Source organism: Vicugna pacos, chromosome 27, assembly GCF_048564905.1.
Source record: "Vicugna pacos chromosome 27, VicPac4, whole genome shotgun sequence".
Lineage (NCBI taxonomy): Eukaryota > Metazoa > Chordata > Mammalia > Artiodactyla > Camelidae > Vicugna > Vicugna pacos.
The window spans coordinates 7,054,678-7,069,757 of record NC_133013.1 but is presented as its reverse complement, the minus strand read 5'-3'; the positions used below and the strand labels follow the sequence as shown (position 1 = coordinate 7,069,757).

General features: G+C 45.7%; 1 protein-coding gene across 6 annotated transcripts in view; it reads right to left on the bottom strand.

Moving 5' to 3' along the window:
- The window catches only part of LOC140689821 (gamma-aminobutyric acid receptor subunit gamma-3-like), a 149,455-nt gene that overhangs the window by 70,114 nt on the left and 64,261 nt on the right, over nucleotides 1–15,080 (bottom strand). Inside the window, exon 4 of one of the 6 annotated variants that reach the window (XM_072951176.1) lies at nucleotides 7,103–7,395. The exons of 2 other annotated variants lie outside the window; for them this stretch is intronic. In XM_072951176.1, coding sequence (XP_072807277.1) covers nucleotides 7,195–7,395 — 201 coding nt within the window. In that variant the 3' untranslated portion in view covers nucleotides 7,103–7,194. Of the gene's footprint in view, nucleotides 1–7,102; nucleotides 7,396–7,623; nucleotides 7,840–8,239; nucleotides 8,579–12,664; nucleotides 12,739–15,080 lie in introns of those variants that run through there. 3 more of the 6 variants (XM_072951181.1, XM_072951178.1, XM_072951180.1) reach the window with 3 other exon arrangements.

Below are 15,080 nucleotides of genomic sequence, written 5' to 3'. Positions count from 1 at the left end.
TTACTGTTAATAGTAAGGTGTATGTATCTTTCTAAATTAATTTTTGTCTTGTGGTTGGCTTTATTCCTTTGATAACTATGTAAGTTTAAAAAGCTAAAGCTCTAAATATTCTTAAAAACAATGAACAGTACATATATGTAAATTTAAAAATATGTTCAGTATATTGTGTATATGTATTACATGCAATATGGTGTATACGTGCAGCCAGACTGTAATAATTCTACCTAATAATACTGAAAAATGAAAAAAAAAGAAAACTGAGTATCTGTACTTTACAATTTATCACATTAACTGTTTCACAGTTTCAATGAAGACTCATTCTTTTATTAGAGCTCTTAATACCTAAAGAGTTTCTCTGAATCTGCTACTTTTGGGTGAGTATAATCTAAATGTGGTGCAAAATCAAGGAAGAGATGTTAAACTGGAACTAGCTTAAAGTATTTTTTAAAAAACTTAAGCAAAGATTTAGTTTGGGAAACAGTGCTATGTGTAGATAAGCTCTTTTTTGCTGTAGTAATGACTTAATTTTTAGTAAAGTTTCAAGAATATTGTGTGAAAATTAAAAATTCTTAATGTGAATATTTACATTAACTAGAATGACTATAGATGTCAACGGAGTGAGGAATAAAGAACATTTGTTTTGCAAAACTATGTTTATTACATTCAAGATAGAAGCCAAAAGCCTTCCATTCTTACATATTAATAAATACAGAACTTAAGGATTATAAGAAACATTAAAACCTGTGATAAGACCAATTTTTCTTTTTTCTTTCTCTTTTTCCATCTTAGCTTTTGGTCAGAATTTCTCTTTCTTTCAATTTTATTTATTTTATTTTATTTTTTATTTTGGAAAGAACATGCAACATATCTATCCTGTTAATAAAATTTCAAGTGCACAATGCATCTGCGTTGACTACTCGTACAGAGTTGTACAGCGGATCTCTATGCCTTTTAATTAGTAACTCTCCTTTATCCCTCCTTTCAGCCTCTGGCAACCACCGTCCCACAATTTGATTTTATGAATTTGACTATTTCAGATCCTCACATCAGTAGAACCACGCGGTGTCTGTCTGTGATTGGCTATCTCACTTACTGTAATGCCCTCAAGATTCTTTCATGTTGCTGTGAGTTTTACCTTTTTTTTTTTAGGATTGAATCATATTCCATTGCATGTGTATGTCACATTTTCTTCATCCATTGATTCATTGATGGGCACTTGAGTGATTTCCATATCTTGGCTATTGTGAATAATGCTACAATTAACACACAAGGGCTAACATCTCTTTGAGATTCTGATTTCAATTCTTTAGGATAAATGCCCAGAAATGGGATTGCTGGATCATACAGTAGTTCTGTTTTTAATTTTTTGAGGAACTTCTCTATTATTTCTTATGGTGGCTGCACCAATCCATCCAATTCCCACAAAATGTGTGTGTGTAATTTTCTATTGAAGGCTGGTGTTTCACACAGGACAGTAGATACCAGGGTACACACATTTTAGGTGTGGGAATCAGCAAGTCTTTTCCTTCGCCAGGTCCCTAGTGTGGGCTGTTGTGCTTGTCTCTTTGGGAGCTGTTCTGGGCTTGAAGTTCGTGGCGGTGGTTTATTACAGTGCACCACTGCCACTTCTGTGAACCTAACCTTGGAAGTCTGGACTTCCAGGTGCGCCTGCCCCATCTCCAGACGTGATGCCATCTTCTCTTCACTCAGATTCATGCCTCTTCCCCAGGGACAATATTCAAATTTGTAAGAGAAAACAACAAATAACATACAAGGGGACTCCCATAAGGCTATCAGCTGAGCCTCTCTTTTACCTCTGCCCCCTCCCGCAGCACAGTTTCCAACGGTGTCCATCAGTGCCCTTTGTGGTTTGGGTGTCCTCACCCTGCAGATTTTAGAGCTTTTGTGACTTAAGGGAGCTGGATCTCAGTGAGTCTGCCCCTCTCTCAACTGCAGTGAGACGCCAAAGGAGATCTTAGGTGCCTACACTCTGCCCACTCCCAGCCACTGTCACCCTGCGCTTTCTCAGCCCCTCCCTCCCCGCATCTCCCCTGTGGCACTGGGTGGATTCCCAGAGCAAAAGCCTCCAAAAGATTAGAACTCCCCGGGCTGCAGCCCTCAGGGACCTCACACATTCTTACTGAGCCCATAGGCACAGCCTTCAGAAATTCGTTATAAAATCTTGCTTCCCTCCCCTACCTGGACCCGCATTGGTGTTTGGTGATGTCTCTCTCGGGTAAGTAAATACTTAAGACCGTCTCTCCCTGCTGGCTTCTGTCCCTCCTTAGCATTTGTGCTACTTGATTTATTCTGTGACCTTGTCTTTCTAATAGGGTCCAAAAAGTCATGAATTTGAGGTTTTCTGAGCTTTCTTTTGTTGCATGGCTGAAAGCAATGCTCCTTCCAGCTCTCTGTGTCTCTGAATTGAAGCAGAACTTTAGGTCCTTTTAAACATCAGGTCTGCAATTTAAGTCATATGAAGGATAACACACTAACTCTAACATTTACCTATATTATCTGATCCTAGAAGACAAAATATTTATTTGGTTAAAGACATTCTCATTTCCCCCCCTTCATTTTTATGCCAAATATTAAATTATAAAAAGATACGTACTTAATTACTGAAAAATAGAGTTTACTTAGTATAATCAGAAATGTTGCTGGTTGGTGATCAAAATAGCAGGCAGTTACATTTTCCAAATATATTTTATCACTACTTAGCGAACTCTGAATGCGCGATCCTCAAGTGAGTCAATAAACGCAAACATTTGAGTTCTTTTTTTTCCCTCTAAGTCCTGTGGAATGTGTTGAGTTAACAGAAAAACGTGTTGCTGTGACTGACTGTTCAAGAATTATGTTTTTAATTAGGACCAAGCAAACTGCTAAGGACTTGTAAGTCCAGCTTGGATGCTCATCAGATGTAATCAAAACTTCCCAATGACTCTGGGTCTCATTACAGCATTAGACCAAAATTCTCCCGAGAAAATACAATATTTTTTGCAAGGTTGCAAATATTATTTTTTTGTTTCATTTCCTCAGCAGGTCAGTCCAGAAATAGTAGATAATGCAATCATAATCTAGTTTATAAAGTTTTAAAACTCCACTGCCCAGCCTCAGTCTCCTTGGCTCCCCCTGAATGGTTAGGGCCAGCCTCCGGTAGATGTAACACACACACACACACACAGTTGAGGCACGTGCCCAGCTTACGTCCAGTTAACTCCAGGGAGGGCTAGTGATCCCAAAGCCTTATGATCCATCCTTAGACCAATGAGATTCATTCTGATGTTAGTTCTAGTCTTCCTTTGAGACCTAAATCTTGGGTTATGCTTTCTTTGCCCCAAGTAGGGCAGAGCGCATCGGGGGCCCCTCTCGGCCCCTGTGGCCCTAAGGGCAGGTCTCTGGAGGATGTAGAGACCACCTGAGCTTGTGATTGTTTCTTTAGGTGGAAGGAGGGGTGGGCATAAAACCAGATAGCCTTCTGCGCTTGGAGCATGTCTCCCTGGGTCGCATCTGTAAGTTGGACTTGGTTTCTTCAGGTGCAAGAAGTGGTCACGGCTGCCCCTCAGCATGAAAGGACCTCCCCAGTGCAGGGACTAAGCTCTGGATGTCTTGCTGGCCTGATTCTAGACTCCCTGCATGGTGATGCTCCCCCTCCCCAAGTTAATCAGGACCTTGAATTGCTGCCAAGCTTTTAAGCAAATTACTTCCTAGCAAATTGCCGCTGAGCAAATTGCTCAACCTCTCTGTGGCTCGGTTCTCTCTGTAGAATGGGGCTATGAGGTCCTGCCTCACAGGGTTGTTATGGGAACCGGAGGCAGAGCACTGAGAGTGGGGGCCAGCATGCGGCGAGCTCACAAAGACAGCGCTGTGACAGCTGAGGTCGCCATCACCAAGGTTACCACCTGTGTTTCTCATCCCAAAGGCCCCCAACAAGTTCCTCCGGTCCCTGAAATTCAACACAAACTCCTGGTGGAGGCTGTGAGGGCTTATGCATCTGTCTCACCTCTTGTCCCATCACATGTCTCTCCTGTTCTCTACAGCAGCGCACCTCCGGTCCAACCAGCCCGTCAGTAAGTGGCTGTCCACCAGCCCCGCTCCAGCCCCTGACAGTGCCCTCCTTGGTGACCTGGAACCTCAGGTCACCCATCCGCCAACTGCTCCCGGAGGCTGATCACTGGGTGCTGGGTGGAGGGAACTTGGGCTGGGGTCTGTGGCTCCCCCTGCTTTCTGGTCCAATCAGTGATGCCTGGATAAGGCCCTTCCCACGTCTGCAGCAGTCGAGCCAGCCTCTAGCCGTTCCGATGCTTCCAGAACCAGCGTCAAGGTGCCTAGTCAAGGGCCCCTTCCCAGAGCATCCAGCAGCACCTCCCACAGGGGTCTGGCTTCACTCCAGACGGCCCTTCCCACCTGTCTCCCCTCTCAGGGCGGCATGCAGCCACCTCTCTGCAGGGTTTCAGCATCCTGCTTCTTCTCCATTCTCCAAGCTCTGCAGAACTTATTCCTTCGGTTACACGCTCTTTGGTTTGTGTTTTCCAGAAGAGGTCTTTGCGACCACCGCTCCCTTGGCCCTGGCTGGGTTTTCTCTTCCCTCCCACCTCTCCCACCTCTGCCCTGGACTGGCTACTGAGGTCTTGGCTTAGAGTCTTCCCAGGCCTCCCCATCCAAAAGGCTCTCATCCCTTCGTACCTAGTTTGTCACCCACTAGTTTCACTCCTCGCATCTCCTGCACTTTCTAATCCCTCTTTGCATTCAGCTTAAGTTTTCTAAGGGCAGCGATAGTATTTCTTCTTCATCTTTGACATATCTTTAACTTCACCATCCACCCAGTGCCTGGAACACAGCAGATGGTGATGAAATGTGTCTCTATGGAGTGGATACCTTTCTACCACCTTGTGACTTGGAGCAATGAAACTCCATCCTAGGACCTGCTTTTCCCGGCCTGTGCCCATTGTTCCTCCTGGTAAACAAGAGACCAAAGTGGGCCGGTGCGTGGGTGGTAAAAGAATTTACCAAAGACCACGAGGAGTTAAGAACGAAGGGACAGTTTAATAGATGCCCTGCTGCAGACAACAGCCGGCCACACAGCAGGGAGGCGCCTGTGTGAGCACTGGGGCTGAGCATGCAGGGTCTTCTACTGGGGGAAGGGGGCTGTGCACACAAGGGGTAGGGGCTGCTCCCCTGAATGGTCAGTCCAAGCACAGGGCCCTGACTGGTTGTGAGGTCTGTCAGGGGCTTCTCTGAGTAATGGGATTTAAGATTCTGATGCAGGCAGGATGTGAGGCCTGTCTGCCTAGGGGATTATGAGCCAGGCTATCTTCTGGGGTGGTGGGTTTTGTTAGGGCAAAAGCATATCAAGGAAAGATTTTTTTATCTTGCAAAAATGCAGGTATGCAAAGGGTCCTGTGGTGGGGAGTGGGGGTTAAGGTGTCTGTAGGCTCCAGGTACACAGAGAGCCCGGGATCGGGGTTCCAGGACTCCAGAGAGCCCTGGCTGGCTCCACAAGCTGCATTAGGTGTGACTGTTCCCCACTCTGGGTAACTGAAGTACAAAGTTATTTGCTGGTCCTTTGTGCTTCTTTTGCTCTTTAAAATCGTGACAGGAAATCCTTTGATCTCCAGATTTTAAAGTCACCTCACGTCCACGTTTCCTTGCTCTTGCGTATGGGAAATGTGTCTTTCTGGAGGTCTGAGAATAGGCCCAAAATAGGCTTTTAAAATATTGTTCCAGTCTGGGAGTGGAAGAGAACACTCATTACAGTTTTGTCTTCCAGCTTTTCTTCTTTTAGAGTCAGAATATAATCAGACACATCTGCAGCTCACAGACGCTTAGAATAATTTGATGTCTTCAGGCAAAACTGTAGCCAAATGCAGCTGCCATCATGGGCACACCTGTAAATCTTGTTTTACATACATTGTTCCTTATTTAAAATCCTTTGTTACCGAGGTGGAGAAAGACCTCGGAAGAGAATGTCTGTAGTGGCACCATATGGTGTCAGTTGCTTACTCAGTTAGTCATTGCATAATTCTTCATGCTTGCTTCCTTTCCAGGGACAAACCGTCACACATTCATGTAAAACCCAACACGCTGGGCATTGTGAGGTGGCTGTGCTCTGAAGGAACATTCTGGTCAAGTGTTCTTGTCCTCAGTGGGACCTTCCAGTCTTGTGGTTCTTACATGGTTGCCGGCAGTTAGGTTCTTGTCCCATCACAGAAAGAACTGAGACGAGTCAGGGAGGTCAGGAAAGTAGAGAGGGTTTGTTAAGGGATGGATAGTGTATTCTCACAGGGAGAGCGGGCCGACTCAGGTGAGCAGCTGCCCTGAGCTGCTTTGGCAAGTTGGTTACACAGGGTGTGAAAATAAATGGGTGGAATATTCATTGGGGAGGGAGGGGTTTGGGGTCATATCCCCTGATTTCCATGCCAGCTCCACCTTCCAGAGGGGAGGAGGGATTTTTGTCCTTATTTAGTCTGGCTCGGAAGTGTCATGGCATCGGTGCATGATGGGTACTTCTAATCTGCAAGGCTCATTTTATTGAAATGAGGGCATAATGAGCAAAAGGTTACATTTGGACACTGGAGATTCCTGCCTTTTTTCACCTTTTTTTGTCAGCCTCCAGCCACTTGTCACCCCAAAATGTGTGACCGCTTATCAGCCCAGAGGTCCTGGTTTTCTTTCTGTGTCCAGGGACCCCTGTTGTTTGCATGATGTATGGTTTCCTGCATTTGGCCTGTTCCCCTCCTTTTTGTCCACTTCCTGCCATTTGGCCTGCATCCCCCTTTCTCTGCTCATACCTGGCTATCTGCCTGCTCTAACAACATCACTGGCACAAATGAGGAATAAAAAGCCGAGGAGTGCACATTATCCCAAGTTGGGTAAAGGACCTGTACCTGGCTCCTGGCTCATACAGTCGTGTGTAGACTCACTGGAGAAGTGTGAGCACCTCCATCACTGTGAGTCTTACGCACGACTGTCACACCTGTGGCCTGGCTTAGAGGGAGCCATAAGCACTTACCATAATTAGCCATACAGATCAGAAGTTGTTACCAAACCAAACTTGGGTCCACTCACCCACACGTCATAAAGCCAGTCTTCTGTCACCAGGTCATGGTGAAGCAGAGTACAGCGTTTATTGCAGGTGCCAAGCAAAGAGAATGGGCAGCTCATGCTCAAAGGACCCCAACTTCCCGATAGCTTTCAGGGAAAGGTTCTTAAAGGCAGTGTGAGGGAGGGAGCTGCAGGGTGCGTGATCAGCTCTCGGTTCTCATGATCAGTGCTCAGTTCTTGGATGGCTGGCATCATGGTGGCGTGTCGAGCATCCCCAGTCTTCTGGTTTCTGCCTGTCTGGGGTCTGCGTGCTTGCAGATGGTAGTTTTCACCTGGTGGGGGATCTGCTTTCTGTAAGAGCAAGTTAGGAGTGTGCGTCAGGCCTTTATCTGTATCTTACAGGAAACTGGGAGTTCAGTGACTCTGCTGTGTGAAGGTCTGTAGTTCAGATTGTTACCAGTTTCCGGGTCCAGCAGGTATTCCTTGTTTCTAAATCCTCACATTTCCTGATGGTTCGCTCTTGAGTCAGCCTTTTGAGACTCAGGGGAGGCCTGCGAGACTAAAGGAAAAGCCTTGTACTTCCGAGGAGAGGGACACAGGGGCTCACGTATGGCCTCGTTTTGCGTTTGTGATTCTCAGATCTCATATTTCTTGCACGTGAAAAGTTCAGGGCAGTTCCCTTTGCATCATACTCCATTTATTGAGACATCTCTGGCAATGCCAGATTTTAAAGTGGTGCATATTCATACTTTGCAAGCATCCTTGTTTTTAGCTTCTGAGAATCATGGCCAGGCTCTGTTTTTAAAAAAAAAAAAAAAAGAAATAATACTGTATTTGCTATCAGGCTGCTACCGAGTTTAGTGATCTGGGAGAGGCAGTTGTGAATGTATTTTTGGGTTAAAAGTGGAGGCAAGATGGATTACCTCGGCCTGGGAGACAACTTAATTGTACACTTTATCTTTATTTGGAGCTATTAGGTTTTAATCAAGGTCATTTTGCTAAATGTTTTGAACCCAAATAAGATTTTAATTTGTGAAACAACTGAATTACAGAAAAAAAGAGAATCAGATGAACAGGGGTTCAAACAAATGAATTGAGAATAGCTCATTTCTGTTTAGTGAATGGAGGGAAAGGCAGGGTGACACCCGAAGGGCTCTTGCACCTCGGCGGGGGCGGGGGTGGGGACTGGATGGAGCAGCTGCATCTCGGGGCGAGGGGGGTCCTGCCGCAGCCTGGGAGGAGGCTCTGGCCAAGGGTCCTGCAGCGGGCGGGGCAGAAGGGCCTCATACGCCCCTCCCCCGACAGCCACGGCCCCACTGCTCCTGGAAGGCGGGCCGGGCCTCTCCTGTGCTGGTTGCTCTGCTGAGGGCCCAGTCTCTCTTTCTTCCTGAGAAGGGCTGTTGACACTGTTTCTGGGCCAGCCCAGCCTCTGATCCAGAGCTTTTGAACTTGTATTTGGGAAACGTCAGAATTTCCAGGGGAGCCCTTGTCAATTCCAGGTGCCAGGCCCACGGCTGACATCAGAAGCAGACTCCTAGACAGGGAGGTGTTTAGAAAGACCACAAGGAGTTGATCCGGTGCTCAGCATCAGGACTCTGGGAGTGTGGGCAGTAGCGCTGCGGTGTGCGGCCCCTCCTGGGGGGCAGCGGGGGGTACAGCCTGGGGTACAGCCTGGGTCCTGCTCCTCCCCACTCCTGCACCAACCCCAGTGGCACTAAACACCAGACTTTTAGCTGCTTGAGAACAACATGCAGGTTTCAGACTCCCGAGACTGCCATTTATGCTAACAGCGTAAAACCAGAAAATCATAGCACCCCTCGGCTCCGTGAGAGCCGGCATCACAGTTTTCCTGCAGGAAAGGAAGATGTCTTCCTCTTCAACACCAGTCTGGAAGTTGCCTTTGAAATCTTTCCCCAGAGGTGTGAGGGCTTGAATACTGTCAGTGCGATTGATTTGTGTGCCCAGCTCGGTTGTGGTTCCTCTGGGCTCAGAACCCTCCAGCCAGGTGGGAGCTCGAGGCCTGGGTCGGCCCGGGTGCTGCTTGTGCGCCCCAGCGCCTGCCTTCACTGACCGCACCACGTCCTCACCCCTGCCCTGCACAGACAGGCATGGCCCGTCCCTCTGCAGGGGTTGGGCCTCCCGTATGTGTACCAGGTTTGTGCCCTCACTTCCTGAAGGTCTTTGCTGAAATGGTTCCTTCTGTGAGACTTCCCCTGACCCCAGCGCCCTCCCTCTCAATTCTACTTTAAGACACTAGACATTCTTCTGGTGCAGCCAGTCCCCACTCTCTTCCAGGAGCCTCTGGGCCACCTGCACCTGCTGGTCACCTCAGCCCGGGCTCCACATGTGCACCTCCTACCGGCACACGACCTGCTGAGATGGGTCTGCACCCAGACACCGAGCAAGGAGGCAGCCTGGGTCCCGGTGAATCCGATCCTTCAAGCAGTGCCTTGTTTTCACGTGCCATGTTGACCCAGGCAGCAGTCCCACAAATCAGAGCATTACTTAAGCAAACTACTGTACAATCCAGGACAGTCTCACTGTGGCTTTGGTTTGTATTTCCCTCATGATTAGTGATTTTTGGTTTGTTTTGTTTTTGGGGGGGAGGTAACTAGGTTTATTTATTTCTTTATTTCTATTTTTAGAGGAGGTGCTGGGGATTGAACCTGAGACACTATGTGTGCTAAGCATGCACTCTGCCCCTTGACCTCTGCCCTCCCCGCCATGAGTACCGATGTCGAGCTGCTTCTCGTGTGTCTGTGGGCCAGCTGTGTGTTTTCTTTGGAAAAATGTCTCTTCAGATCCTCGGCCAATTTTTTGATCAGGTAGTTTATTTATTTATTTTTTTTGACATTGAGTTGTATGAGTTCTTTGTGTATTTTGGATATTAACCCCTTATCAGAGATCACTTGTAAGTATCTTCCCTCATTCAGTAGGTGGCCTGTTCGTTTTGTTGACAGTTTCTTTCACTGTGCAAAAGCTTTTTAATTTTTTAGTTTGCTGTAGTCCCATTTGTTTTTGCTTCTGTTTTCCCTTGCCTGAGGAAACAACCAAAAAGAAGGGCTAAGACCAGTGTGAGAGAACATACTGCCTGTGTTTTCTTCTAGGAGTTTTATAGTTTCTGGTCTTCAGTCCACTGTCGGTTCATCTTCTATATGGTGTGTGGGAGTTGGATTCTTTCCCCACAGCACTTATTGAAGAGGCTGTCTTCTCCCCGTTGTGTCATTCTGCCTCCTTTGCTGTAGACTAACGGCCTGTGAGAGTGTAGGGTGGGGGCGCAGTGGGGGTGGAGGAGAGGCGAGGGGCCCAGAGGGAGCACGCCCAGCCCTGTGACACCAGATGCCCATGTGTGTGTGCCCCCCCGAGCTCGTTTGTTTCCCTCTGCCATAGACAGCGGGGTGGGGGCTGATGAGATAATCACGCCAGGTGCCCGGGATGCTCTCTGACACATGTTAAATGAGATCTGTGGTAAGTGAGCTCCCGTCCCCTGTTCTGAGATGGATGGGCAGCAATCTGTCTCAGAAGCAGAGGCAAGGCAAGTCGTCAGCAGAGGAAGGCGTAAAGGTAATCCCTGTGCATATGCAGATTCTTAAGTGAGATTCAGTCTCCGAACAAAGTGAGCCTAGACTCTAATGTGATCCACTTGCGCTTGGATGACGTGAGATTAGCTTCAGAAAAGAAAAAACAAAAAAAACTGCTGTGTGTTCTGTCATGTATGGAAGAATGTGTTTGCACTGGGCTGTTTCCTGCTCCTTCTGCTGGTCTTGCGCCTGAACCCGTTTCTCAGCCCCTTGGATGAGTGTGTTGGCCTTCCGGGGTGCTGCCCGCTGTCCGTCTGAGGCAGGCTCCAGCTCAGCCGTAAATGCGGGGGTCTCTGCCCCAGTAGGGTCCTCCCACCTCTGAATGCCCCGCCTCCACCTGCTCCTAAGCGGGCACGAACCACTTCATCCTCCTGCTGCTGCTCTTCCGATAAAACACCACCTCAGGGTGGATCTTAGGAGGGTCTGAGAATTTTGCTGGCAGGAAAGTCATTGCTAGCCAAACAGACCAAGATTTCCTCTGAAAAAGCAAACACAGGAATGTAGATGGTGCTGAGTCGGAACTTTAACATCCAGACTTCTGGGGTCGGTTATGTTCACACTTGTGTATTTCATTTCCAAATCGATAATAATGTATCATCTTTGTATGTTTTCTTCCTGTTTAATATACTATTTTGTTAACTAGTTATTCAGTCAACAAATTATAAGTTAATCGTTTATGGATACAATGAAACTATAGTCCACTAGTAATAAAATACCACAACTAGTTATTGTACTACGTATTACAACATCCGTACTAGTTACGCATGATTAGCTGGCTTACAATATGATGTTCAATATATTTACAAAAATAAAGTAGAATGTTTAAAAATACAATGTGTGTATAAAAGTTTTACAATATAATGTCTCATTCTTCTGAATTTGATCATTTCTTAATTCATATGACAAAGAAATTTGTCTCCTCTGCAGGGTGAAAGGTAAATGATTCAAATGCTGTTACGTTTCTGTTTTTTTTAAGTTTTATTTTATTGAGTTACAGTCAGTTTACAATGCTGTGTCCCTCGGTTATGCGTGAACATATGTACCATCACTGCCACGTTCGTTTTCACCGTGAGCTACAAAACCTCGTGTATATTTCCCCGTGTACGTTTCTGTTTCCGTTGTTCATGAGCTCTAGCGTGTCAGTGCTGCATGGCGTGCAGGTGTGACCAGGTGGGTCTGGGCGCAGGACACAATCCACAAATTCGATACATGTCAGTAGTGCCTTTTTTTTTTAACCTGTCTTTTGAATTCTTTGGGCTTGCATTCCATGCTGAGAAATCTAGAGACAAGCTACAGTGGTTGATTCTTCTGACTTCAGTCATTTTAGGTCACGATTAGGCTGTGGTCTCCTTTCTAAGCAGAGTGCGGTCTGCCATCTGCAGGCTGGAGGCCCCGGGAGAGCCAGTGCTGTAGTTCTAGTCCAGACTGAGAGCCAGGAGCGCCGAGGAATGAGGGCAGGAGGGACGGACGTCCCAGCGCAGGCAGAGAGCACGTTTGCCTCCTCCCGCTTTTCATCCACTTCACTCACTCAGTGAACTGGATGGTGTCCACCTGCACTGGGGAGGGCTGTCTTCTCTGCTCAGTCTAAGGATCCAAGTGCTGATCTCTTCTGGTCACACCCTCAGAAACACACTCAGAACAGATGTTTTACCAGCTACCTGGCGTCCCCTGACCCTGTAAAATTGGCATGTAAAACTAACTGTCACAGTGTCCTACTGATTTTATTGTTTATTGGGGTCATGTCCTCCAAAAATACAGATGCCAGCATCTATCCAAAGTACAAACCATGGTGAGTTGGCCATTATCTTTTTATAACGAATTAAGAAGAATGCTGTTCTCTTGAATACTTTCTGTCATTTTGCCTTACTTCCTTTGCTGACCAGAGTGGAGGACACGAAAAAGGTCATGCCTGGTAGGAGTGGTTTATTCCCTTGTCCTGCCCTCATCAAACTCCTGACATGGACCAGTCTTGCTGTCTGTCTTCCGGGTCAGGGAATTATCTTGATCACAAAACTTCAGAGCATTCTGAGGGAAGGTTTCCCACTTCCTTGCTTCATGTGGAGACCAGATCACGAGGAAGGGCTCAGCCCTGAGGAGCCTCAGGGTGTGGAACCTGGAGGAAAGAAAAAATGGCTTTCTGTGGTCCAGTTGCGGGCTGTAAAGCCTGGTTAATCCCAGAAGATCCAAGCATGCGACATGTTCCTCTGGTAACTCCCCAGTAAATCGCCCCAGTGCCCATGAAGTGTCCATGACGGCAGACCACTTCCCTTTCAATTCTTCAGGAAGACAAGAAATCCAGTATTGACTAACAAAATGAACGGGCAAAAAGGTTTAACAGGTTAGTCAATACTCTAAAAATACCTAATGTACAGCCTTCAAAACAATCTAGGTAAGACGGACAACACGCAGAAAAGATAAAAGTGTAAAATGTGGACCAGAAAAGGAAACAAATAGCAGTGGAAAAGACTGTACAAGTTGTCGAAGAACTTCCTCCAAGCAAGATGTCAGGGCAAATCTCTTCTTTGTCAGACTTTTCTCAGAACCAGTATTCCACAGACTATAAAACCTCTAACTGACCGGGCAGCATAAGGAAGCGGAAACGCACCCTCATGCTGAAGCGTTGTCTTGTGGTGCCTCTGGGCCCTAATCCAGTGGCCAGTATGGGCGAGAGTGTGCAGATCAGGTAAATCTAATGAGCTGGATGAACTTCAAGGCCTTTTTTGAAAACATTTTTTTAGGGGAAGAGGTAACTAGGTTTATTTATTGACTTACTTTTTTAAGTGGAGTTACTGGGAATTGAACCCAGGACTTTGTGCATGCTGGGCAGGAGCTCTGCCTCTGAGCTCTCTCCTCCCTCTAGATGAGCCTCAATGCAAACAGCAGTGCTTGCAAAGAAAACTCCAATTTATTTTGAAAGGATTTTCTGTGGATCCCAAGGAGTTTTTTTTTTTTTATCATAGTATAATTGATGAAAACAGTATTACTTTCCAGTGTACAACACAGTGATGCAGTATTTTTATAGAATATACTCTATTTAAAGTCATTATTAAATATTGGCCTTTCCCCCTGTGTCGTACCATATAGTCTTGTGTCTAACTTTATCACACCTAGTAGTTTGTACCTCTTAATCCCCTACGCCTGTCTTGCCACTCCCCCTTCCCTCTACCCACTGGTGATGACTAGTTTCTTCTGTCTGTGCGTCTGCTTCTGTTTTGTTATATGTATTTGTTTATTTTTAGATTTTAAAGTGGAAACATACTGTATCTGTCTTTCTCTGTCTGACTTACTTCACAAAGCATAATTCCTCTAAGGCCATCTATGTTGTTACAAATGGCAATATTTCATTCTTTTTTATGGCTGAGTGTGTGTGTGTGTTACATATTCTTTATCCATTCATCTGCTGATGGACACTCAGATTGCTTCCATGTCTTGGGTATTATAAATAATGCTGCTATGAACATTGGAGTGCGTGTATCTTTTGAAATTAAATGTTTTTGGTTGCTTCAGATATATACCCATGAGTAGAACTGATGTATCTATCATATGGGAGTTCTATTTTGAGTTTTTTGAGAAACCTCCGTGCTGTTTTCCATAGTGGCTGCACCAAGATACATTCCCACTAACAGTGCAAGAGGGTGTCCTTTCCTGCACATCCTCGCCACATTTGTTTTTTGTGATCTTTTTGATGATAGCCATTTTGACAGGTGTGAGGTGGTATCTCATTGTGGTCTTAATTAGCATTTCTCTGATGATTGAACATCTTTTCATGTGCCTGTTGGCCATCTGTGTATCTCTGGAAAAATGTCTATTCAGGTCGTCTGCCCATTTTTGAATAAGATTGAATTTTTTTTAATATTGAGTTGTATGAGCTACTTATATTGGATATTAACCCCTTCTATGTTATATCATTTGCAAATTTTCTCGCATTAAGTGGGTTGCCTTTTCATTTTGTCGGCGGTTTTCTTTGCTGTGCAAAAGCTTTTAAGTTTAATCAGGTCTAATTTATTTTTGCTTTTATTTCTTTTGCCTTAGGAGACAGACACAAAAAAATATTGGTAAGATTTGTATCAAAGAATGCTCTGCCTATGTTTTCTTCTAGAGGTTTTATGGTTTCTGTTTGAACCTGTAGGTCTTTAATACATTTTGAGTTTATTTCTGTAAATGTGAGATGTTCTGATTTTATTCTTTTACATGTAGCTGTCCAGTTTTCCCAACACCACTTACTAAAGAGACTGTCTTTTCTCTACTATATATTATAGTCTCCTTTGTCATAAGAGTAATTGACCATCATAAGTGCCTGGGTTTATTTCTAGGGAGAACCTGTTGATCTGTGTGTCTGTTTTTGTGCCAGTAACATGCTGTTTTGATCTCTGTAGTTTTGTAGTATGATCTGAAGTCTGGGGGTGTGATGCTTCTGGCTTTCTTCTTGGTTCTCAAGATTGCTTTGACTAGTCA